The 27,558-nt window shown below is 36.6% G+C and overlaps 1 protein-coding gene across 3 annotated transcripts in view; it reads right to left on the reverse strand.

Annotated features, from left to right (window-relative positions):
* The window catches only part of GRM5 (glutamate metabotropic receptor 5), a 245,144-nt gene that overhangs the window by 119,529 nt on the left and 98,057 nt on the right, over nucleotides 1-27,558 (reverse strand). For all 3 annotated transcript variants that reach the window (XM_063148826.1, XM_063148827.1, XM_063148825.1), the window contains one exon: nucleotides 17,480-17,729. In XM_063148826.1, the coding sequence (XP_063004896.1) occupies nucleotides 17,480-17,729 (250 nt within the window). The remainder of the gene's footprint in view (nucleotides 1-17,479; nucleotides 17,730-27,558) is intronic.

Here is a 27,558-nt window from a genome sequence, read left to right on the forward strand (position 1 = left end):
TTTTTTTTTTAGATAGCCTTTAATGGTGTTTTTGAAAATCTGGTAGTGTTGAGATGAATCAGCACATATTGAGATTGTAAATGGAATGAGATCGTCAGATTTATTTTTAAGTAAAACAATGCATTTCCAGCCACTAGTACAATTTGGCTGTTTAGAGTTGACATATAGATGACAAAAAAAACCTCCCCCATTTGTCAATCTTCAGTGTATTTCTTTGATGGAACTGTGATGGTGGAAATGGCCCAGAGGAATTAGGGAAGATTTCAATTCCTCCTAAATATTTTTTTTTCAGAGTATGTAAACAGCTAATGATCAGATTCATTATCACAGCAGTTTTCTTGCTCATCAACATCTCTGCTTTATTTTTTCTTTTCATTCATTTTAGGATTTACATTGTTCTCAGTATATAAGTTATTTCTTCTGTCTTCCAATATATTATTATAGCAAGTCTTTCTCCATTTTTAGATAGTATATATTCTAGCCCTTACTCATTAATTTATTTTTTTATTTTATTGCATTTATCCTTAAACATCAGGAGTCATTATACCTAAATATTCAGAGAATAAGTACTAGCAACCTAATTTTCCTTAATTTTCCTGTATACTGACACATAGCATCTCATCTTCTCATTATTTATTTTTCAATTTTTCTCTAAGGACTTTAGGAACAGAAATGAAAATTGAACCACTATTTAATGACATTTATACATGTCTTATTAGTTTTATTTGCACCAGCTGAATTCACATTTTAAAGTTTGCAATTCATCTGCATAAGTAATAGAAATAATGTTTTCTTACTAGCTATTATGGGCAATGCTTTTAAAGTGGCTATAAATCCATTGTCATAATTAATTATGGAATGAAGGACAAACCCCCAACCTGACATTTCTTTCAAATCAAAAGAAGGCCAGACTGGTTTGATTGGGCATTTTCAAGGGGGAAGGAAAAGAAAATGCCTTTGGGTTCTTTTGCAGAAAGAGAAAATGTCATGTACATAACCAATCTTAAGTGTTATTTATTATTAATTTTAAACATTTCAGAGTCTTCTGATTAATCCATAGGCATGAACAACAGCTCTTATAAAATTTGGACGCTGAAAAGACATTTAATATTAATTAAAATTGAGAGGTTTCTTTTTTGGTTATGCAAAGTCAAGTCTTGATTTTGAGGGCTACCACAGGGTTTCTCCATGAACATGAACAAGTGACTTTGGTGATAGTTATGCAGATGGATGTGGGCTCCTGTTTCTGCATTTGAAGGTGTTTAAACACAATCCATGTTCAGACCATTGGAATGTCACTGAACTTGTGTGAATGCACTCTTCCCAAGAGACCACCTTCATGCAAATTGGGACTGAAGAATTTACTTATTCTGCACATACAGCCCACAAGTTCATTTACAAGAGTGCAATTGCTTATTAGGAAATATGATTTTCAGCTATTAAGGAAAGTAAAGTCAAACAATTCATTTGAGTTAATGCATGAAATACATTTTTCCTCATCAAAATGATGAGAAACCTCATTATTAGGTTGTTCAAAACATCTAGTCTCAGAGTCTAACATTAGCTGATTACATTGATTGGATTTCCCTCCATACAGAACAGACGGCATGATTTATAGCAGGAACAGCAGATTTCCAACTGAAATATTAAAGAAACATCATGAATGCTATGTACTGTATCTTCCAAACTTACTGGCTCATAGTGATCTTAAAAGATCTGTTTAGGGCTCATCACCTTCTTTATTTTTCCAAAAAGAGTCCTATGAATACAACTGAACAGAAATTGCCTATTAATCATGGGGAAGAGCATACCCATACAGTAGTGATTTCAGAGTGACTGAACCCATGTGTCCAACCCAGAGGATGAAAGACTCTGCCCCACCTGAAACCCAAAACTCCTGTCTCTCAGATGTTCCAGGACCCAACGCATCAGACATTGTCTCCCACATGAAAAGGTAACATCTGAATAATGCTTGAAGGTTCAAGGACTGAAAGACCATGGCACAAAAAACCCCTCTGGTGTACATAAAATCGAGGAACATTTCCCTTCCTGTTAACATCTCAATGACGCTGACAATCACCAGCCAGCCAAGAGTTTTGGTTCAGAACAAACACACTTCATCTCCCTTACAATGATATTTCATGCCTGCATAAAGCACTTGGGTATTTTTAACCTAGTGACTCTCCTTTATTGGGCTTGTCAGCCTACTTGAAGCTCCTCTGTGTTGTGAGCTCTCTGGCATGCCAGTAGTTCAGCTGCCATAACAAAATGCACAATTTTAACCAGCTTGTTTTTAAATTAGTGTCATCATGAGATATTCATTTGTAAAGTGCTTATTAAACATCTCACATAGATTTCCATGATAATTTCTAATTACTTTACTTATTTTTCCTACAGGAGGGTGAAGTAATAAGAGAGATGATGCAGATAAACACAAAATCAAAGGGAAAAACATCAAAAGTGAGGAAAAGCATAGAATACATATCTCTACTGTCCAAGAATAGCACTGTTACCAGGATTACAGAATAGAAAAAGAAAATCACTTTTATAATAGAGCAAATAATCTGATTATTCCAATAAAATCTGTGTCTTAGGATCTGCAGTCCACAATCCTTTTAAATGTGGAAGTTCTTGTCTCATTAAGACTTGAAAATGTTCCTATTATCCAAGCAGAATCATAGAATCATAGAAATATTTGGGTTGGAAAAGAATTCAGCCATCAACACAGCACTGCCAACTCCATCACTAAAATGTGTCCACTCTACCACTACATCTACATATCCTTTAAATCCTTCCAGCATTTCCCAGGGCAGGCTGTTCCAGTCCTTGACAACCCTTTCTGTGAAGAAATATTTCCTAATATCTAATCTAAAACTTCCCTGGTACGACTTGGTTGATAGAAGCATGCATGCTAAATGTGAGCTTACTGAATGTAATGATCTTCTTGAAGTAGATCATGAATGTGATGGTTTATAAAGCTGTCCTAATTTTATCTGGATACAGTTAATTTCCTTCTCAGTAACTGGGACAGAGTTGTGGTTCAGATTTTATATGAGAATAATGTTGAAACATCCTGATGTTTTCGTTTTTGCTGAGTAGCAATATTTTAAAACAATGTTTCAGGTTAAATTTTCTCAATATACAGATAGAGAATGATTTTTTTATGCACATCCTTTTACAGTGGATAATTAATAATCTCTGGATTAGTGTTGCTGAACATAAAGCTGGAAGGAGGAATAACAGTAAAAAATCACAGACCAGCTGTTAGCAAAAAGCCCAGTAAATAACAGTGTCAATTAAATTAGTTTGTTCAAAATAGTAACTTAAGTAATGTTCAGGACTGACAGAGTTATCTACTCTCAACACATTTTTTGATCATTGAATTTGAACTGGAAATTAATTAATGACAAATTCCTCTAACACACTCAGTATTAATCTGGTGTGGGACTTGAAAGCACAGTAATTAGTTATTCTTCCTAACCAAACCCCTCAAGAGAACATAATATGACAAAGACAAGCTAAAGGGATGGTGAAAAATCTGGGAATATCTCATAAACAAGTTTTTCATTTCATAAGTACATGTTTGGGTAAAGAGCAAGGCAAATACAGCAAAATCAGGTTTATATGTGTGCAAATCATTTTGTTCAAGGTAAAGATAATTCAAGGCTCTAGAGAATTTTCCTTAATCAGCATTAATTCAAGAACAGAACTTGCTTCAAATGCAGAAGAGAAGCATTTATTGAGATACTTGTTTCCATTCAACTGATTTTTCCAATAATCACATCCACTGGAATACAAAATTCAATTTAGAAAACAATTTAGTGTATCTTAATTAAATATCACAGACCTTGAAACATTTTTTTTCTAAGATCTAATAACAAGATAGCCAATTAAGATGCTAATTCTGAAATAAAAGGCAAATTGTAATCTGTGATTTACACAATGTCTCTGAGTTTAGGAGTTGTTTATATAAACAAATGAGAACAATCCCTGATTTAAATGACTGATTTACCTTTTTTCTCCTGAATGCTCAAACTCTTCCTGTTTTTTTTAAGCATGTGAGAGAGGATTTGCCTGTAAAAGGCTCAGACAGGGAGAAAATGGACTAAAATATTTTAAGGCCTGAAACCAATAGCTGGAAAGCTACCTAACTAGGAGCAATGAGTAGAATCTATCATCAATATTATTTTAGAATCGAAGATTCATAGACACAGTCCAGGAGTCTGGGGTGTTAAGACCTCTGCAGGACTAAGCTACATAAAATACTTAGAAATAAAATCAGATAGAAGAATAAAAACCATACAAAAATACATAAGGACAGGAGAATAAAACCAGCAGTATCATGAGGTAATATGATTTTGACTTTCTGCTCACTATTGCCATGTTTTTAGAAGGAACATAGAAGACAATATCTAAACTGAGATTTTAAAGGAGGATGAGACTTTAGTGAATCTTGAGAGGAAGCATGTCCCAGCTAAAAAAGGCTGCCAGGGCAAAGAGTGCTTTGCACTAATCAGCACTTCCTGAAATACTTCTGGTCAGAAACATAGTTCATAGTTCACATTACTTTTAGACTGCTTCTTATGGCTTGATACAGAATAAGGTTAGCATTTCATTTCAAAATCAATATTTTTCTGGGATTAAAAATATCCAAAAAAAACCCCAAAAAAACCAACAAAACAACAACAACAAAAAAAAACCACCTCCAAAACAAAGAAAACAAGTGGTTTTTGCTATTCCTTACAGCTACTGTGTCTGATTGAAAGTCCCTTAAAATGCCCAAGTTAAGTTAGTTTTCTTAAAATACTTGTGAGAACTACATTTCCAGTGTAATACAACTATAATGAATTGAATGATAGTGAGGGGAATGACTACCAAAAAAAATTTTAAATTAATATAAAGGGAAAATTTTTTAGTTGCAAAGCTTTGTAATTTTGAATTGAAAACCATGTAATTTGTAGTACTCTAGAAAGATTTTTTTAATTCTTGAGGGTTTTTTTCTTCCCAGAAATTTGAAAGAACATGTATTATTACAGCTGAGGATTTTTCAATTCCTAATCTAGCAAGAAAAAGTTGATTTTTCTAAAGTGAATATTTTAAAGAAAAATCATTTTTGATAAAGTTTCAATACAGTTTATGCAACAATGTCATTAATGAATATTGATCAGTAATTTTTTTTAAATGATAATTGATTTCTTTTGAATCAGATGAAGTTTCTGGTTCTTGACCACTGATACAGATTATAATAACAAAGCAAACATGTACAACCTTAGTCATTTTTTAGAAAATTAATTTTCAAAAGACAGCAACTCAAAAATACCCTTGCAGATAATCTGCAGGAGTATATAATTCATTTTAGAAGTCATTTACCTTCTTCTGATAGTAAATTCTCAGTTGTTACAAGAATATAAGATTTTAGTACCACTCCATGAGGCTCTGGATTCTGTTTTAAGAGCCCTGAGGGAGAAGGTCACCATTAAAGCTGCTACATATATGGAAGAGAAAGCAACATTAGAAACGATTTTGTAATTCATCTGTGCATCTGGATCCACCTTGGTCTGTCTCTGATAGCTGCCAGACACTAAATCACTAGAAATGTCAGGATGCAGCATCCTCAGACAGAATCGGTGGAGCTGAAATCAAGACCAGGAAACAAATTTCTTCCTTGAAATTTCTCATTAATAACTGCTTTGAACTTTTGAAATTGCAGCCTCCAGGGTAGTTGTGGCTGGGAATTCCTAAACCTGGAAGAATTTTCAGGCACTTGCTTCCTCAGAGCCAGGGGGAAGCACTCAGTCTGTTTGGTAGGCTCAGCAGCTCCTTGGCACGTCCAACTGGTAGCTCCTTTTATAGGTAAAAGGCAGAAGAAGATGTCAGAACCTGCCTCTGAGCACAGAGAGAAGGTGCAAAGGTATGCAAGAATGTGAATTTACTATGCCATTTATGGGAAAAAAGCATTCAAGGTGAAGAATTTTCTTTCCTGAACATGTGTAAGTTCATACCCTTGAGTAGACTCTCACCATAGACATACCCCTCTTTTAAAGAACAGATGTCTGATAAACCTGTCCCTGACTTCACATCTGTCCACCCTTCTGAAGGCAAATGGCATCTCTGTTTTCCCACAAAGGCAATATTCCCATCTGAGAGAGGGATACATTAGTGAAAATTTTATCTTCCCTGATTCTCAGCACACAATGGATGTTTGGAGGTATTCTCCCCAAATCCCCAGCAGAGGACAATTTTCCTTATCCTTGTGTGAATCACTGTGTACAATGCCAACACCTTGCTTACTGGTTATTGGAGTAAGCTCAGGCCAATTTAACACTGCCCTTATTTAAGATGAGTTTTGTGCTATATAATGGTCATGTAGACAATCTAAATTAGGAATGAAATTATGATATAAAACCACTAGTGCTTATTTTGAAGAGCAGTCATCCCCTTTTCTCTAATATGTATGACTTGAGGCTCAGACAACACTCATGTCAGAGATTCAAAGAGGATATAACCTGAGTTCAGGATTAGCATCGCCCTTAGAGAAATGAAACAGTCACCACCTGCTACAGGAAAGCCTCAGATGAAACCCAAGAACTGTTTCCTTACCTGGGATGTATGCTCTAACCCTGAGCACTTCAGAAGGAAGGTATTAATTTTCAACTGGTGTGTTGGAATTACCTTGCTGCTTTCCTGTGGTTAGGAATTTCTGCACTTCCCAACCAAATTATTGCAGCTGAACAAAATGCAGGCTCTATGGTCCCTGCACTTTTTCTTTGTTGTAGTTCTCAGGGTGCTCCTTTGGCCCTGCTGTTTTCAGCTGGGAGAGAGGAGTTAGTGCTTTGTTGAAGTACAAATCACTTACTCTTCTGGTTACAAGAGCACAGCTAGAATGAAATAACATGCCATGGAGCTCCTGGCTGACAGCAGGTGAAACTGGCATATTAAGTTCAATGTAGTGCAAAATAAGGGGGGACATGATTAGAAAATACTAATTACTAATTACCTTTACCCAATCCTTGTACTGGGAGGTTCCATGTGACAAGGACTTATGGAGCAGCAAGAAGTAATTAGATTTCTGACAGAGAAATTGCTGCACAAGTAATTAAGCTGTCTATTTTCTTATTGCTAGATAATATCAGTTATATATCTTATAATAAAAAAAACAAATCCATATCAAGTTTCTCAAAAACACAGCTAAGAAATGACAACTTCAGAAGCCGTTCTTTGATTTTTCTTTTTAAAGACCAAAACCAATTGTGCACCAATTGTGCATTCATTAATGCCTTTCTCTGAAGGCAATTTCAAGTAATGAGCTATGAACAAACAACCTGCACTTGTCGTTTCGGTTTCTTGACATTCCCATCTATACAAGAGTTTCTAGCTCTTTGCATAAATACTGGTGTCAGGTCAAGCAGTTAAATAACACATTTTTGTATAATAATTTTGCTTAAAGCCCCATAAAATCTCTATTAAGTGTAAAAGTACCATCAACCCATTTATTTTGTGACAGTCTTCCTCCTCAACATATTGCTGATTTGACATTACATTATAGTATAGTTTTCCTCATGTCTGAAATGCTCAGATAAAATCAGATCTCGAGTGGCTAACATGAAATATTTTACTCAGGTAGCATCCACATGATACTCATTTAGCTGTGATAAGCAAACTTATTTAGCTAAGGCTTGAAACCTTTGAATACATGAAGAGTTTCAGAAATATATTTAGTTTACTTTAGGAAATGAGTAATAATGTTCCTTTTAGTATGCATTGGCATAATTATATTAAAAATCATATCAGCCAATCATATTTCAAAATAGTCAGCATCCAAGATTAACATTGATTTGTGCATATCAGCATTTCAAGACATGAAATTCTTAAAAACATACCAGTTAAAATGTATTAAATCACTATGTTTTATAGCTATGCAATTTCCCAGGACAGAGATGATTTACTCATTATAATTCAGTCTGTCTTTACCTCCTTCAGCATCACTAACCAACATGAATAAAGGTTGGACAGTATGACTCCTTAGCAAATATAAGTTTTATTAACTTTAGCTCCCTAATTAAAATACTGTTCATTTAATCAATTCTGCTATTACACATTTCTAATATAAAAATTATCAACAAAGTTCAGCTTGGGTCTTATTCCTTGAAAAAGTACATGGCTTTTTTATCTGGTCTTCTTGAAAGTAGTGAATTCTTGCCACGATTTATAATGTCTTTTCAAGGAAGGAGTGGACGTAATTCCACCAGAATGGGGTTTAGTGAGTTCTGGTACTTGGTTCACCTTGTCAGTTGCCTTCAGACTTAACCTCTGGAGAGACAATGGCTTCAGTAAAAACTATCAATTCAGCCATAGGGAGGGGGAAATGTGCTGCTGTGTGTGCTTTGTCACTTTAATAGAGTGATAGAAAAATGAATTACACCCCAAGTTTGCGAATGAGAAGTTTTCATTACTCCGAGTAATACTCTTCCATAATTACTCATCACTGTTAATAAGATGGGTCCACCTGTGTAAATCTCTGCTGTGTAGGTAATGATTTTATGTTCAGATCTTCCAGTTGTTCAAGGTGCAACTAAATCAACTGAAATGTGAATTTGGAGAAAAAATCTGTGTGTCTGCAGTGAGTCACTAGTCCTGGGTGTCGACTCTGGGATGATGCAGATAAGTCAGAAAAATAAAGAGTTAAAAAGAAGTAATGGAAATTATCATACCCTCTTTCTGCAGAGAAAGACAACAGAAATGAAACAGATCTTAAGTGCTAATCCGTACCTTACTGCAAAACTCTATTTGTCAAAGTGTTCATTTTAGAGAAGAAGAAACAGAATTACTTTTTTAAATAAAGAAAATTTTAGGCTTTCTTAACTTTATCAATCAAAATTCTGTAGCTTTTTTAAAGGTCAGAAAATTTCAAGCATAATGCTAATTTTCCTTCTATTCCAAGTGCCTTTAAATTTTTCTAGCAATATATACTGGATCACATTTTTCATTTTTAATGTTTTAAAAGTACAGCTTTAATGTTTTAAAAGTAATATTTTAGCATGTAGACTGCAGCAAATTGAAATAACAATGCTGGGGTTTAAGATCCACATTTATTTTTACCTCTTGAATTTATGCTTTTGAGAAGAAAGTATCCAATCTCTTCTCAAGCTTGAATAAAAAATATTTTCGTTGTTCCAAGGGAATTTTTGATTCCTTTTCTTAGAATTGGAAGAGCCTCTCATTCTCAAAATAGTCTTACGTCAGAAAATTCTCTGATTGCTGCCTGTCACTCTCAGAAGACATATTTGTAGAGAACAGTCTTAAGTCAGCCACCCATAGATGTCTTCCATTCTGAATTTTAATAAGCTGTGAGATAAAACAGAACTTCTTAGTCAAATATAAAATCAGAAGCATACATCTCTTGGGTGAGAACAGAGAGGCACCCACAGATACACACAATTTCTCAGCATTGCCTCTGACTTTTCATGCAGAACTGCAAGCACAGGTCTGTTGGCAATATGGAGTTATTTTTGAGGTTGCCTCACTGTCTATTTTTCAACCGTGTAGGTCATCTCATGAATTTGTCACATTGCAGTGAAAATAAACCTTATATAATTCTTCAGGATTGTTTGACATCTCTTTTTCTGTACTTTGCCTCATGTCTCATTTCCGCTGGGATAATAGAGATCTCGTGCTGTTCCAAAGTGTAAAACCTGTTTTCTGTTCATACTGAAAGTTGTCAAAGCAGAACAAGGGTAAGCATAAGTCTTCAAATATAGAACTTGCAGTCTTAGAAACTGCTTCCTTTGTTCCCCTGGGTAGGACAAGGAGTAATGGGCTTAAAAGAATTGTAGGTTTGATGTTAGGAAGAGTATAAGGAGTAGTTACACTTGGGAAGAAGCAGACTGAGACGGCTGTAAATTTTTGTCTTTGAAATACTTTAAGCAGATCTATCTGAGATGGAGCAAGCACGAATTGGTAGAGATGAATCAGTGCAGAAGTAAAAGACTTGAAGGAGCCACTGTCTTTTTCTACAGCGCTGAGGCACAATTCTATTCAAACATACTGACTAACAAAGCTACCTTCCTTTGGCTGTTAATGCTAGTTGTAGGTGAAAAAGAGTAGACCTTTACTTACAGGAAGTAATGCCAAGAATTCTCCAGGAGAACTTTGCTCCATCCTAGCCTTGTGTTACTTTTTGCCATTCATTTGCTTCTGACCACTCCCAGAAATAACAAATTGGTTTGATGGACTTTTGATCTGACCTGGTAGAGTATTTTCTAATGCTACATTTTCAGATGTGTAGAAGGTGTGCTTACTTGCCAACGTGCACATTTGGAAATTCTTTATTGTTTGCTTGATGCCATGGTATACATCCACCCCAATACCACCAACACCACCCACCCTAAGGAATACATATAATTCCTGAAACACCAAAATGAAGACATTCTTCCAAATAGGTGTAGAGCTTACTCCCATGCCCACTACCTGATCTACATTACGTAGCAAAATGGAACAGCAAGGTGCAATATTTATTAGAATCAGGTCAGATAGGTGCCGAGAAAAAAAAAATAAAAGCATACAAGAAGATTTTAAAAGTCAGGTGGATTGATTTTCTTTCAGGTTGTGGAGTCTGAACCACAGAAAGGAAATTATGCTTTTTTGCATCATTGCACAAACAGCTTTGACCAACCACTTCACTGCTTCCATCTGTAGCAGGACCCTGCTGCTATTGCTTACCCTGAGGGTCTCTGAGCCATGAGGCTGCCTCAAATGGAGACCACAAAGCTCAAAACCAAGTTATTCTTTGCCCTCTAGTCTGCTTTATTTCTAAAGGCTCTGTTTGCATACAGGAGGGAAAACAACTTTTCACTTCCCTAATTTCTTTTTCATCTCTAGAAAGCAAACCTTTGTTTTGCTGTTAAGTTCCTGGGTTTTTTGGGTCGCAATGAAGATTCTGACTTAATGTTGTTATTTACAGTACATTTGATTACTAGATATACAATGATACCTTGGGCTACACGTTCATGCCTGAACAAAAGAACAGAGATAAATAATGAGTGGGCAGCAGATAGCTGTTTTGTCTTAGAGAAAACATCTTTCAGGTGAAGCTGCACTGGACTCCTGCCTACTGTGGATTACAGAAAAAGGATCAGACTGTTCATACAGGCTGGGGTTGCACAATTTTTACTCTAAAAGTACCTTTTCACCTGCTTATTTTGGAGGAAATATCTGCACATTTACATTGTATTTATCTTCCACAATTTTGTCACAGGTTAGGCAGCAAGAAGTATTCTAGATAGAAGTATTTTGTCTGATTAATACTTCCCTGAAGTAGCAGAAACAACCAAAAATTAATCTAGAGCACATTTCAGGTCTACAAAATTTCATATCCTAATTTATTTTACAAGAACTTCTTCACCAGTTGGACTTGTACAAAGATAGAAAAAGGCACGTTAACCCACACCACATAGCATACTTTCTGGAAGGAAATCACTACATCCTTTACAGTGAGATCTTTCTTCATCCAACAAACACTTTTTTTAAAATCTCACAAAAGATTTCTTTTAAACTGTTAAAAAGAACTCATTTCCCTCAGATCATCTATCTTGCTTTAATATTCCTTCAGCTATAGTTGCCCTTTTTAGCTGCTAATCAGCTTTTTTCATATATATTTCTGAGTTTCCTATCAGCTGAATTACTCTGGGGACTTCCTGGAACTAATGTTTCTTCACATTTTATTCTTCCTTCTTAACCTCATTTTGACTACTTACCTTCTGCTTAGCTCATTTGCTGCAATATCTCTTAAAATCAATAACAATTTCCTCCATCTCCTCAGGAGCTAAGCAGATATCTTATTAGGAGAGGTGAATTGTGATAGAGAATTCCTTTGTTGTTCTGAGAAGAATGGGCACTGCTTCAGTGTCCTTCTGCCCTCTTGCAGAGCCTCCCTTGAATTGCTTTGATCATCACACTGCTAGAAGTGGTGTCCTGCCCTCGCCCATCTTCATCTGGACATGCTCTGCAGCCATGGCATGCTTCAGAGGCACGGCCCAAGGCATCCCAAGGCACAGACCTCACTTATCACAGAACAGGGTGAATCCTGAAAATGCAGGAGCTGGTTCTTCATCTTTCCAAGGACATTACAGTGCATAGAAATCAAGTCCTGAGTACTTCAAAGATGGAAACTCTGAGGGATGCCCTGCAGCTCTAGATTTCCCATGCCTTTGCTGTAGATATTGCAGCCAAGTCACAGTTTTATGTTATTTCTGTAAATCCTGGCTAAGTTAGGTATCTAAGAGTCATGTAGAGATTAAATCAGACTGATGAATTTTGGCCATGTTTCTTCAGCTGGACAGCTGAAAATCAGAATCAGTCCAAGAGCCTAAGGACATATTTCTATCTCTGCTAAATGTTTTTATTCATTTTGTGTAATTTTGCCTTTTAATACCACAGAAAAACTGGATAATTTTAATTAACTTTTTTTTTTAATCAGATATGATAGTGAATACAGTAGTAAATCTGCATCTCCATATGCATACGTGAACATGTGAAGCAAATGGAAGTCCCAGTAATTTCTGAAAGATGAGTACCGCTTGTGGAATGTCATTTGGAAGCTGGAGACATTGAGCAAGTCATAGAATTATTAAGGTTGAAAAAGACCTTAAGGATTATCAAGTCCAACTATTCACCACTAAACCATGTCCCCAAGTGCCACATGCACTTTGCACACTTCCAAGGATCATAATTTCACCGCTTCCTTGGGCAGGGAATTGTTTCAATGCCTGACCATTCCAATACCCTTGTCCTTTCCCTTCTCTTCTCCTTTAGGGAGGAATAGACTGACTGTCTTGCACTTGGAATCACAAATTCTTTGCAAAATTTATGTCTTTTGATTTTTGGGTTTTTACAATAACTATTTTCTAATAATAAACAAATCAAACAGGGAAAGTTCTCTTGTCTAGAGGTAAAAGACACATAGTGACTGCATCTGTGAATCTTGGTGTTCTTTTACCCCAAAACAGAGTATCTATGTCCCAGCTGCTTCTTGGTAATAATCCCTTGGTAAATGCTGCCACCAACACCATGGGGAGTCCCACCTGGAAAGTGTTAATTGATATAGGATAAAATAATTCCAGCTAGCAAAAAAAAAGAATATAATTATTTAGTGCTCTGGTAGTGTTTTCTGAATCCATTTCCTTTAGGACAGTAATTCTCAATATTTATAATTTCTGTTGCAACTAATGATTTCTAATTTATTATGAAAAATCATGTGACTTAGCACTAAGGTACTTAGTCATTCTGAGACAAGTTTTGGAATTCCTGCAGATGAAAGGCATCAAATAAAATGATTATTGTAGAGAAATATCACAGATACTTTGTCCAAAGATCAGAAACTAAATGTTAAGAGGAGCAGGATGAAGGTGGGTGTACAACACAAAAGACAGTTTCACCTGTTGGGTCTCAATATTAAATAAAATGAGGAAAAACTGGAAATCATGTACAACCAAGGTGGTTTCATCTACACAATTAATATTCCATGGTTCCTTCTGAAATCTGTTTCAAAGTTATTCTGCTATGTGAATGTATTATTTATTCTCAAATCAATTTATCTGTAAGGATATCTCCTGGCATATGACCTCTGGATGACAGAAGCAGTAAAGAAAAACAGGTGAAGCCCTGGTGTCCACATCTCAATTAAACTGAGTAACGGTTAATTTAAAATAACATTTTTTTTCACATTTGAAAGTCAGCACACTCGCCTTTGCATTTGAGGTTAAGTCTCATTCTTCAAGATGCATAAGGTAAATATTTGCCAAGCACTTAAAATGTTTTCCATGAATCAAAAAGCTCTGGAATGTTACAGTCACTAACGACATGCCACCTTGCATATCTGTCACAAGCAGGCAATGCAATTTCAGAAACTGCATAGTAGGTCAAGAGTGGAGAGTTTATAGAAAGGTATCTTTTTCCTCTCCTTGGGGCTGTAAAGGGAATTTATGTGATATGCATTCCTCTTGGCCAATCCATTTTCTCTTTATCTGAGCATGAAACAGATGCTGTGAGAAATCCATAGCTTCATAAAAATCCCAATATTTTCGCAAGGCTTTGGATTTAAAATATTAGGGATGAATCCAAATTAAAAATGGAACATAAAGGAAAGCGAAGAGGAAGTGGAAATATTGATTAATTTATGATTTCCCATAAATCTAGTGTGTGGCTTTGTGACTTTAGTTCTTTCTGTGCATTGGGAAAAGAAACAAAATAATTCTTCACTTAACAAAACAACAGGGAAGAATATTTGGGGCAGAAAAAGAGTATTCATTGGTAGACGTAGTTTTTCTTGTAAGCCCATGGCATTCCAGTGAACGGCACTCTCACTACACTTGGAATGCCCTTTTATAACCTTCTCAGTGGAATGGGTAGCCCAGAGCAACTCCAGGATCAGATGAGGAGTGAAAGTATAAATCTTATCCTAGTCCATTTTCCTGAATAGAATTGCAAGAAAAGTTAATTTCATGACCCTTCTTTAATTTCAGATGTAGCACTTTCTCCTTAGAGCACTCAGAACCATCTGTTCTTCTCAAAATCTTGCCTCCTGTCTTTTCCCCTGACAAATGATGCACGAACAGGTCCCCAATACAATCTGCTTGTATGATCTGGGTTTATGCTGGTGTCACATCCATCCCAGGTCAGCGCCTTAGGTCATTCTCTACAGAACCGACCAATGACCCTAGCTTCTGACCAACAGGTAAATATTCACAGACCACAGACCCCAAGAGTCAAAAACCAAGAGAGCACATAGGAAAGTCACGGAAAACAGATCTTTAAATTCCTAAAGGAACTCAGATTATCACTGTAAATTATATAATTGTTTTATGCCCCATCTATGTCAAGAAGTGCTTTAAAGTTCTCTGTTTTTTCTGTTACTTTTTTCTTTTGCCTCTGCCTCAAAACCTAGAGATTAGCCCATAGCGGAAGGAGAACATTTTCGTAAGAATGAACATTTTTCTGAAACCTTGTTACTCCACAACTTCCTACACCCTACGCATGACTCTTGCTGCATGGCAGAAACACAAAACTGCTCTACAGACTCAGGGTGACTCAAAGCCTAACAAAAGTCCTCAGGTGGAAAAATTAGTTAGTTTTTATTTGTTTATGCTTTTGGTTTATTTTTCCCTGGCTTATAGCTGATTTTGATATCAAATTGGACACAAAGCTGTTGAAAAATACCACATGCTCCAAAATCCTTGGGAACTCTGAAGTGCAGAGCCAAAGCAGAGAGACTATATCTCTCCAGCCATCCTTGTCTGATGCAGCAATTACTGGCTGGGGCATATTAACCTATGCCTGAGTAGACACTTCTCAGCCATTACCTTGGAATCTCTGGTAATAAATAAAAGGATAGAAAAAATCCCTACACTTTCCTTTTTCTTTCTTTGTAAACACTTCCAGCTCTTGCTGCATTTTTCACAATTAAATTGTGTAGTAGTGCCACAGGCATGGATACACCCTAAATGGTCAGTTACAATTAAGGATTTTTGTTTCAATTGGAAAGACTTTACAGTTTAGGTTTCTAAGAGAAGCTATCACTTTCAATTTACTCAATGGAAGTCATATACCGAATAACAGCTGTCTTATAATTACTCATGACAATTTCCACTGCAGCTAGAAACAGGTATTTTTCACAAAGAAACTAAACAAAACAGACAAAACAAACAAAAACTTGAAGCAAAGCCTTAAAGCCTGTTCTCTTTAGGCCTTGCTTTTTTTTGAAGAGATAATCTGAATTGCTCTGCTCTTATTCATTGTCAGCAATTTCTGAAGTCCTTATTCATAAAAACATCTCAGGGGGCTAAACTTAGCACTGTTGTACATAAATCCCATAAAAAATTATGTTTGGAGTCTGGAGTAGTTAAGGGCCAACATATTTTTTTTAAAACAATGCTTATGAGCTTCTAAATTCGGGTACTGCTGCAGATAGTTGACAATTTCTTGTATTTAGGGCAGAAGATAGCAAACATCCTATGGCACCAGATTCAGCTAGAGATAGTGGAGGTGGCATTTGCTCCAATCTACTCTAAACAACTGACAAGTAGCCTTTTCCAGCAAAGGTAGTTATCAAGAAAATCTTTGTACAAGCCCTTTGCCAGAATATGATTTCTCTGAGCTACTTGAAATATTCACATTACAAACAAGGGACCTAAGAAGGTCCTATTTTGCCCAATTAACTGTAGAGCAAATACTGATGGCTACATGGAAGTGTCTAAATATAGACATCTATAAATGTTCACGTGAATTTCACCTTGAGGATTGTGGTCCCTTTGGGTGTCTGTCCAGAAAAGGACCAAGACAGTCCATGGAAGCCCCTACAGATAAAATGTATTAGAAAAGAAAGATAGAGACAGTTGCCATGTATCGGAGAAAGAATTAAGAAATTCCCATCTGAAAATGCCAATATGTAGGCTGAAGTCAAAGACTAGGGGCAGAGAAAAGAGCCACAGTTGTTTGCTTTCCCCTTTGCCCGAGGGGGAAGGGCAGCTGTGTGCAACGGGGCAGGCTGGGAACAGAGGCTGGTGTCCTACCAGTTGGACAGACTCAGTTTCCCAGCTGCCAAGACAGTCTTTGAAAGTTTCCCTGGAGGTCTTACCATGACTTCTGGTTTCACTAACACCATTTTACTTGCATTCCCATAGGGTTCATGCTTGGGACAGCAACAGGTCATCCTTCTAATAATGCACTGAAGAGGCACCGAGTACATTAGTTGACTAGTTGACTGCCAGTATACTCCCTTTTGTTTTCAATACATCATTTTTCCTGTCTTATTTAGGATCCACTTGCTAAATAAGGGGAAAATGTAAAGATCCCTTTAGGTTCACATCAATAACTTCTTTGCTTATGAGTCCAGGATTTTCCTTCTAGATGAACAGACAGTAAGAGACTTTTCTTCCTGTGACAGTTAGGAAAGGAAACACTGATATCATAGAAATAAGAGAAAGGATTACCTATATATTGCCCTTAGGACGGTATGCACATCAACACACTGAATCAGGAAGAAAAGGTGACAGTTAACAAACTCTGTTTTGGGAAATCCTGTTTCAGGTACACCCAGAAGCCATATCAGCAATCTTTAACACAGAGTTACTGGAGTGAGACACAGCTTCAGGCTGTGCAAGTACACAATGCATTTTAAACTGCAGTGAACAAAACGGTGATATAGATCAAAGATTTTTGTGCCAGCTTTCCTTTACTCATCGCTGCTTGGTGTGGCCAAGTAGACTTGTGTTTGCCTGGCATGTCATGAGAATGATGCATGTCTTTGTAGAGTTTGTACTGCTATGACAGAGCTGACATTAATCCCTATCTGTTAGACGTGCACAGGTATAGGAGAGGCCATGAGTCTGTGCTGCATGTGCATCATATCCAGAAAATGTGATAGCTTTCCTCTTTTTGCCCTGCTGACTAGAACAGCAGGCTATAACTGCATGTTATTACTCACCTGCCCAGCAGTAAGAACTCCCCAGCGAGTCCCAGGCGCCTCATGGCCATCAGGAGGCCTCTGACAGTCATGCCCTCACAGAAGCAGGCCACCACTCTCGCCTTGGGCAGGTGGCTCCGGAGCTTTCGCAGCAGCTTGTCAAAGCTCTGCTCGCCAGCATTGCTGTAGATCTTGTAGGAGTGTGCAATGCAGATCCCTTCCTTGGCTGCCATGTCTTTGAAAGCTTCCATTCCACTTTCACCATAGTTTCCTAAATGCAAAAAGAAACACAAATGCATATATTAAAATCTGAGGCAGCTTTACTTCCTTGGGAAACATCAGATATTTTAAATGTGTTACATATCTGCAGAGAGATCACTGTACCAATCTTAACAACATCACTTTAATCTTTTAATTAGTCAATTTTTCTTCAAGACAAGGTCAATAAATTTTCCTGGAAAATTCACTGCTCTTCAAGAGACTGCATCTCTGCTTAAACCAAAGGCTGTTGAGTACTTCACTACCTGTGAGGATCTGGTCCATAATGTGTACAATAGTGTATATACAAATGGCCGTCTCTTCTGATTCTCTTAAACTGACTGATATGGCCAAATCCTCTGTGATTTACTTCAGTAAATTAAAAAAAATACATTGAGAATTAATTTTTAGGTGTAATATTTTAAATATATGCAAAAAAAAGAGCTCACAATATCACCTAATTCATAATGCCATCTGAAAAGCAATATTTTTTTTTAGGTAGAGTGAAAAGTAAAATTTGTTTTGTTGAAGCAAAATTTCTACTGGAGAATTAATAATAAAATTGAGGATTAGCATTACAGGGATCACTAGAGCACAGATGAACTCAATGTGCTTTAATATTTTCTGGGTTTTCTTCCTGTTTGTTTGTTCTGAATTAAATTTCAACCAGTGGGAAATACTTCATATTTTCTTTCCATATCCTTCTTCCTCTATGGAGATAAACTGGTAATAGATATTAAGAGACAGATACTTTTTTTCCTTTATTCTGTTTTAGCACAGACACTTTCTTCACTGCCAGGCCTACACAAAAGTCACAGTGCTTAAACAGTGGATGTACTGATACCCCTGACAGTCACCCCGACCAGGGTTGTGTGTCTGCTTCCCTGTGCTCCTCCATCTGGCTGTTGAAATCTGTTTCATGTCTCATTTAAACAAGGAGGTCTCTGAGGCAGGAAATCTGTCTCAAAAGTAGTGTCTTTGAGGCAGGAAATCTTTCTCAAAAGTAATGTCTTAAACCCTCAGTAATATTCCACAGAAATACAATCAGTTAATTAATTAATAAAACTGCGAGTGTCAAGTGATCAAGTTGCAAAAAACCACTGATCCTTCACAAATTTGTTAGCTTGCAAATGGAAGAATCTGTAAGAAAAATACTCTCTTACCAGCAGAATTACAAGTACACAGGAGCACTGACAGTGAAAATGCATGTGAAGCAGTGAGGATCAGAAATGGATTTAGACTGTCGTCTGTTTGTTTGGTTTTTTTGACTTTGGACATTGAAGCTATCAAGAATTCATCTTGCCCACCTGAGGAGTCATCCCTATCACTCTGGGGCTACAGCTCAGGGGTTTTGTTACACTCAGAACTGAATATGAATTTAAAAACTGTGCTCAGTTTCAGGATCTTATCATCCAAATAGTCAAAAGAGGAAAAGAACAAGAAGACAGGAAGTAACATTATTTTTCTTTCACACGAGCAATGAATCCCTGAGACCCTGAGATCACTAAATTTCCAAATTGCACCCAAGCCAAAATGGCAACCTGAATGCAGGTCTTTCTACCTGAAGGTAGACCCCTACCTGAAAGGTCTTTCATTTTCTTCCTTGCTGTGATTAGGTCTAATGGAAACCACATTATCATGCAAATTGTGCCTGGACAAAATGTCATTTAAACCCAGTTGTTCCAGTGCTTCTTGAGAGTAGTAAATCAGGAGTCCAGTGCTTAACCCTGTGTCATGCCCTTAGGGCAAACTGTGTTTCCTGTGGTACATGAGCATCAAGTGATTCCCATGGGACACTGAAATAGTTCATCTAGAGGTCAAAACCATGGTGTCTCATGAAATATGTATTATAGCTGCCAAAGCCAGCCTGAAGGAAAAATTGGGGTCAGTCAGATTTAACTCCCAGCGGACCCATAGGTCTTCAAAAATAAAATTAAGCCATCTGACAGGAAATAAACTACTTTGTCTAAAATTATTTTCATTTAGGTCATTCTGGATCAACATTAAATATTCTATTTCACTTTTTCTAACAGAAGATGAAAAGAACAAGGAAACATTGTCAATCTTTGCCATAGAAGATGTAAGTTTGAGGAAAAACTATATATCTCAATATCCTGGTTTTGGCTGTGATAGAGTTAATTTTCTTCACAGTAGTTAGTATAGTGCTATGTTTTGGATTTGTGCTGAACACAGGGTTGATAATATAGAAATGTTGTGTTGCTGAGCAGGGATTACACAGAGACAAGGCCTTTTCTACTTTTCATGCTCTCATGCTGGTGAGGAAGTTGGGGCTACATGGAAGGCTGGGAGGAGACGCAGCTGGGACAGGTGACCCCAGCTGATCAAAGGGATATTCCAGACCATGGCATCATGCTAAGTACATAAAGTTCAGGGAAAAAGGAGAAAGGGAAGATGTTTGGAATGATGGTGTTTGTCTTCTCAAATCACCATTACACGTGATGTGGCCCAGATTTCCTGTAGACAGCAGAACGTCTCATGGGAATTAGTGATTTAATTCCCTATTTACTTTGCTTGTGTGCACAGCTTTTCTTAACATATTTAACTGTCTTTATCTTAAACCACGTGTTCCTTAGCTTTTACTTTTCTGATTCTCGCCCCTATTCTGCTGGTAGGGGAGTGAGCGAGAGGCTGCCTAGTGCTTCATTGCTGGCTGGGGTTAAATTATGACACCAAAGACACTGAAATTATGAAGATCTCATTTTCTGTCAAAAAACTGAGTGGAAAATTCCCAGCCAGGTCCAGTTTACTTACAGAACTGCATATCTTTTATGTTGTAAATACTGCAGTATTTGCTTGAAAGTGTTATAAGCATTCAAACTTTTCTGTTTGAATTCTGTTATCCTCAGGCTTGGTATAAAGTTGACAATAGGTTTAATTACAGTACTGAAAAATAGAATGTCTTTTAGACAGCGCAAAGTGCATTAACTCCTTTCCAATCCAATAAAATCTGCTCGAGCACAAACACCCTGGTTTCATCAAGCATCAAGACAGGGAGATTTTAAGAAATCATACAAAAAGTTATGTGTCATCCAAAATCATATGAAACATGTTAAACTACCAGTAGTACTTAGGAAAATGTTATGTTCTTAACGTTTGGAAGAAAATACATCCTGGCAGTCCAAATCTGAGAGTCACTGAGGTCTCCAACTGGGAAAACTACAGCTCTATGACATGGGTTCAAGAGAGATTTGATAAAAACAGAAAGCAGCTTTGCTTCAAGACACTCATACAAATACACCAGTGGTGCTCTTGCCTTGCTGATTAAACTCTATGCAATTAATTATTCATAGTGAATTCTCCTGTTGTGCAAGTGTTTTCATGAGGTATGTATATCTTGTGTGAGCTATACTGTGGGGATAAGGAACACTCCATGATGGAAAAAGAAAATTTTTTCTGTTAAATTTTTTTGCACCATATATTGGCAAAAATTTCATCTGGGTTCTCTTTCTGAATAAAACATGTATGTGCATAAACATATACATTTAGCATTGAAGAAATGAGAGTGGGAAAGAAGGTAAGATATATTCTGTCGTTTCCTTGAGGATGTAAGGTTCTTAGTGGAAGAGAATCTCCATGCTTTCTGTATGGAACTGGCCTCCTCAAGGACATGATTCTTCAGTATAACTATAGCAGTACTACCAAAACTGCCTCAGCTAGATCAAGTTTCCACCAATGGGGCAGTTCCCACTGTTCAGCCAAGTCTATGACACAAGAAAAAGGATATGGAGGCTTCAGGATTTACACAAATGGATGGACAATGGTGATGTCTTATGCAGCTTGTAGTTTCACTTCCAAGTGCAAATTAATTCGGAACTCCTTAGCTGGAAACAAACTAACATTTTTTGGTGAGTCCCATATGATGAAAGTTGCCTACATCTTGGGAATTTATCCATGTATCTATTTTGTTTCCTCTTCTAAATTTAAAGAAAATTCTGAAGGAAATGTTCAGCAGAAGAGGGGATTGATTTACTCTTGCTTGCTTAATTCCGGCTCATCAGAAAAGACTCCCCAAACAACACAAGCGGGAGGTCAAGTACAGTCAATTTAAATTCAGCTCCTCTTGCCCCACCAAACTCCATCTCCATTTCAGTATTTGGAAACTGGCACCTTTATGCTGCTACTGGTTCTGCTGAAGGGCGTATCACAGTTTTTCAGTTGATGTTCCTGTCCTCTTGAAATTTTTTCTGCAGTGCTGTAATCAGAACTATTAGCAGTTGATGGCTTTTGTAAATGTGTGCTCTTGGCAACAAGTGGTAGCTGGTTTCTTTTAGAATACTGGCCTGGATCCTGCATGTTGCCTACCTGAACACCTGGCCCAAAGCCCAGTCAAAAGCTACTCCCATATGTCACTTCATGTTTTTTTAAAAAAGCAATTGCATCATCGTGCGAAAGACTTGTCCCTGCTGCAGAATTGGAATTTTGTTCAAAACTCAAGCATATGTGTCCCCACCTACAGTCTAACTATAACAATCTGTTGGTTCCACTTCCCATGAATCAGTACTAGAAACTATTAAGAAGCTTAAAAAGAACAGATTGTGCTTTTTTTCCAGATGATGCTTAATATAGTACAGCACATAATAATATTTCAATCTGATAGAAAAGGGTCAGGCAAACTGCAGGCAGCTCTTGCTTCCCCTCCTGCTCCCAGCTGAGCCAATTAAACTACCTAACCACAACCCATTAAGATCTTATGTACATTACAAAGCAAAACAACAATGTTTTAATTCTTAAAATATTTAGCAAAATGTATTGACATCTGCTCTATCAGATTAAAGGTTATCAATAAGAGGTGAAAAGTCTCTACTGTCAAATGGAAGAACAAACTGTGTTTTCTCCTGCCCAGGAATTTTTGGGATGTCATGCATGCCTTTTTGCATAAAAGAGCTTTTTTTATTCATAGCTGTACCCACAAATTGCTATCAGCCAGTTCTTTTGTTTAAGATATTTTCATTGACCATAGATGAGCATCAACCTTTAGGAGAGTTTTAAGATGTAGGATTGTTTCTGGCAGGTCACAGTGAAAATTCACAAAGCAAAAGAAGAGGAGCCTTGAGTGGAACAGAAGAAATGCATAATGTCATTCATTAGGCTGGTAATAATCCTACCTGTCACAAAGCATATTTATTTAAGCAGAAATACTCATTATTTTTCTAGACAAGGAAGAACAAACCAGAATAATATTCTATGTTGTGTCTGAGCCACAAAAAAGAAGTCAAGACAGGTTAAAATCTGCAGTATGTGTTTTGAAAGAAATAAAGGGAATACAGATCTTCATTTTCCTCTAGTTTCCATTTGCACCAAAAGGATGAACTTCGCAAGAAATATAAAAAAAAGAAGGTATAGCTTTGGTCTAATTTTGAAAATGCATGTGGGAGTAATACCATATATTTATGAAAGGCAACATGTTGGTTGATTAGCGTGACACTCTTCCCAAAAGTTGAAGATACGGGCGTATATCCCAAATGGAAATGTTAGACGTGTGCTTGACTGTTACAATTCAAATTAATAATGGAAAAACACCAATAATACCTGCTACTACCTGCTAGATATTTTCTACATTTTGCTCTTTTGACTATGGGTCTTTTAAAATACCTCACTATCAAGAATAGGGGCATAAACCAAGTCTTTTGAGCAGCTGGAGCAACCACATGCCACCGATACAACATGATCAAAATCACAGCCTTCTGTGTAGTTATGTCTGCAAATAGAACATGACAATAGAGTGTTACTTTATTCTAAAGAGTACAAACCAAATGAAATCAAAACACATATGCCTGAAAGTCTGGAGTTTTCTCTATGTGTTTAAAAAAAAAAAAAAAAACAAAAAAACAAATTCTTTTCCTCTGATCCAAATACTTAAATGATTTTTGGATGGTATTTAGGTTTCTATATTAAATATATATGTGTAAAACAGTAAAAAATAAAGTTAAAAGTTCATTTTGAAAGCAAGCCATTAAAAACAACTTAAATGAGAATAGTTCCTCCAAATATATTCCACTTAAATATTTATAATATTTTCTTTTTCCTTAATAATCACTTGGAGACTGGGCTGTTCCACTTCAATCACCTTGGGTGTTAGATAGCAACTTCAAGAACTTAGGGCTCTTTCCTCATGATATATTAAACATAACAATCTGAATTTAATGGAAAAAAAGGGATAAATATGTACACACCTTTGTATGGATAGGTTTCTCCCAAGAAATGACTCTCTATTGAAGCAGACAGGGAATGTTGGCTGGGCTGGGAGAAATCTTCTTTCTGCCCTGCTCAGCAAAGGAATGTCACAGGGCAAAAATTTCCATAAGGGATTAAATTAGGAGCGCTACTTAATCCATCCTTGAAATTGCTATACTTGCCTTCTGTAAGCACAGACAGTCTCTTTGAGATCACTTTGAGATTCAAAGGACAAAATCTAACATCTGAGGCCTCATAGGGGCCATCACAACTGATGGCTGCAGTTGGGACTCTGTCCTTGGCTGTCTGTATGATAGTGGAGAATCATTTACATATTTTCTTGGGTGTTAATGTTATCTGTTCAAACTAAAAGCTCTTCAAACAACATTTACCAATTACTTATAAAACTCGGACCCAAAAGGGTTGCCTATGTCCCTGTATGTTGCCTACTACAATTCAAGATGTGTCAATACAAAGGAACATTAGCTACCAAGATATCATGCTTGCTATAAGCCTAATTTCCATTTCTATGAAAAGTTTTGAGGTTTTTAGTTTTCTACATTTGAAGACATTAAATGTTTTCATAATCACAAAAATGTTAGCTAAACAAAGCCCTCCCCCCCATTTCTAATCTTCTTAAAATTCAGTCCAGTGAAATAATGTGTGGAAATTATAATATTTAATTTAGATATTGACCAATTTATCATGTAATGTAAGACTTATATTTCTTTCTGTAATGTAAAATAAAATCAAACATGTATTTTGAATCAGGAAACTATTTTTATTTCTAAAGTAATTAGCTAAAATATCCAAGCATTTAAAAACAAATTTATTGTGTTTAATTGGGAAATTACCTATTTTCCATGAGGTTAAGTTTCAGCTAGGTATTTTTTGACTAGAAATTCTCATCCAAACTCTTTTGGACCAGCTCTATTCATAAGGTATTTGTTTAACTAACCAAATTTTAAATTATTTTAGAAAAGTAACATATAATACGCTGCAAACATAACTGTACTTAATTAATTTAAGCAATCTGTTTATTATCTCATCTGAGATCTCATAAATATCAGTTTGATATCAAAGTCTCTTCTCTCTCATCTTCTCTGAGCTATTTTGAAATAATAAATTAATTTCTCAAGATAATGATGACCTAGTTTCACAGTTTAATGCACCCCACTTTTATGTATTTTTAAATTATCACCTCATGACTTTAAAAGAGAAACTCATTTAAACATTGCTGTTATGTGAGCAAAGGGAACAGTGTGGAAGCAGCCTTTTCTGTATGCTTCCTTTGATCCCTCCAGCTGACTGGGATGTCTGCAGCTTTGTGGCTCTTGTCCACTGAGCAACCTTTGAAGTCCTACATGATGCTAATGTCTGCTAGAGGATTTAAAGTCTGACAGCTCCTGCAGAAACACGCTGACATCTCTGACTGCTCTCCTTGTTTTCAGACTGGAGTGATTAAGATTCTTCTGTACTTTGTGTTTGGGAAATAGCTCTTTCTATATACCTGGTTCTAAGCCATTTCCATTAATAAAAAACAGTTTGAGAATACCTGAGACAGACAGTATTGGACTGGGGGCTGTTTCTTCCAGGATACAAAAGCTAAGAGAGAAAGGAGAGGGCTTTGCAGTGGGAACTCTTCGGTCTATGATTCTGTATCCTTCATTGTGGGTGTAGTGATTTCCCAAGGAATTCAACTGTTTGGGGTTTATTACTGGCATTTGGACCTAGTCCCCATTCTAATTAGGCTATCAATTATGATATTTCTCAAAAGACTTGGTCCATTCTACAAATCTACAACATTACACTTCTGTAAATTCACAAACTGGAACATAACATCATGTAATATTAATTCTTTACTATGTCTTGCATCTGGTCTTTTTTTTGAAATACATGATGTCTTGTTTTGCTGATGCAGTAGGTGAGCAATACCAGAAGTCATCCAGCAAAAGGAAGCATATTTCAGAGATTATTAGATTCTGAACGCCTTCAATTAATCTTGAGTTTTCTGCTAGGTGCCTTCCTCTCTGCCCTCTGTCCTCATATGTGAAATGAAGGTAAAAATGTTTTCCTGATGGTCACGGCGCAAGAATAAGCATATTATGAAAAACCCAGACAACTGTAGCAAAAGAGCACTATCTACATTGGTTAGACTGAATGAAACATGACAGTTTTTCCTCACAAAAAACCACTTTTGCTTTGTTGCAATAACAAGCACATCACACTTATTGTAGTAACAATCACTGTTTGTCTAACATTCATTTAAAAAATAAAAGCCGAAAATACACCAACAGTAGCTGAAGGTGATGGCAAGGCTACTGTTAAGAGTACACCTTATTTTCACTCTAAAGGATTATGCACATTCATATTCAGAACCTTCATTTGGGAGAAGAGTGAGTTTTTTGACTTTCTCAGTATAAACTTGGAGAAGAGGGAGGAATCCATGAAAGTTTAGTACAGTAACTGGAAGGCAGTTTTACTGACTGCATTTCCTGGGAGTGCTTATCAAAAGGGTTTGAAGGGGGCAATATGAAGTTTCTTGGGGAATATTTCTAATTCTTAGAGTATACTGTGAAGAACAACGAGAAGACCAAAACTGTAGGACCAGCTACTTGCTTGCAGATGTTCTCATTTCAGGAACATGTTGCATAATCGTTGCTCCTTGATCCATAACAAAGATTGAATTCTTACAAGAATATTTGAAAAATGTATTTGAGAATGTTAGGGTAAAGGTGGTTTTTGAAATGTACCTTCACGTGATCTCACTAGGACACTGTGATCCTCAGCTTTGGGATGCAGAAGCTGAAGATGGAGAAAATAGAACAGGGTTGAAGGCAAGAATATGATCTTCTTCACTGTGTGGGTGACTGTGCACTGGAACAGATTGCCCAGAGAGGATGTGGAGTCTCCCTCATTGCAGATATTCAAGAACCATCTGGACACAATCCTGTGCAGTGTCCTCTGGGATGGCCCTGCTTGAGCAGGGAGGTTGGAGCAGATGACCCACTGCGGTCCCTTCCAACCTTACCCATCCTGTGATTTGCTGACTTTCAGACTAAGCTGCCCTATAACAAAAAGATAATTAGTTACTAAAAACTACATAATTACCAGATCTCAGCATGGCTACCTTGAAGAATCTGTCCAATACCAAATTAGTCTTTGTCTTCCTTGGATTTTAATCTGATTTTTTGTATTTTCTTTGAATTTGACCCTATTAAATATTTTCTATCAAATATTGGAATAGCTTCTCAAATTGATATTTTCAGAAGCCCTCAACAGTTTTTAGAATAGTCACCATGTATCAACTTAATTTTTTAAAGATTAAACAAATCCAGTATTCTGGTTTTCTTGTGGCTGATTTCCAATTAGTTTTTGTTGTCCAGACAGGATAGCATGCCGTTTTTTTCAAGATATGGTACTTTCCTATCTTATACTTTGCCAGGACAGAGTAGAATTGAAAGACGATTTCATGCCTCAAAAACTCATTACCTCTTTGTGTATTTTTGGTAGGACATTTAGCTTATTTTAAAATGGAATGACACTGTTGACTCAAGTATAACTTGTGATCCATTTTAATTATCTAGGTCTTGTTTTCTGCAGAATTGCTTTTAGTCAGTCATTCTTCATCCAGTATTTAAGCATTA

This window comes from Melospiza melodia, chromosome 2 (assembly GCF_035770615.1).
Source record: "Melospiza melodia melodia isolate bMelMel2 chromosome 2, bMelMel2.pri, whole genome shotgun sequence".
NCBI classification, from domain to species: Eukaryota; Metazoa; Chordata; class Aves; order Passeriformes; family Passerellidae; genus Melospiza; species Melospiza melodia.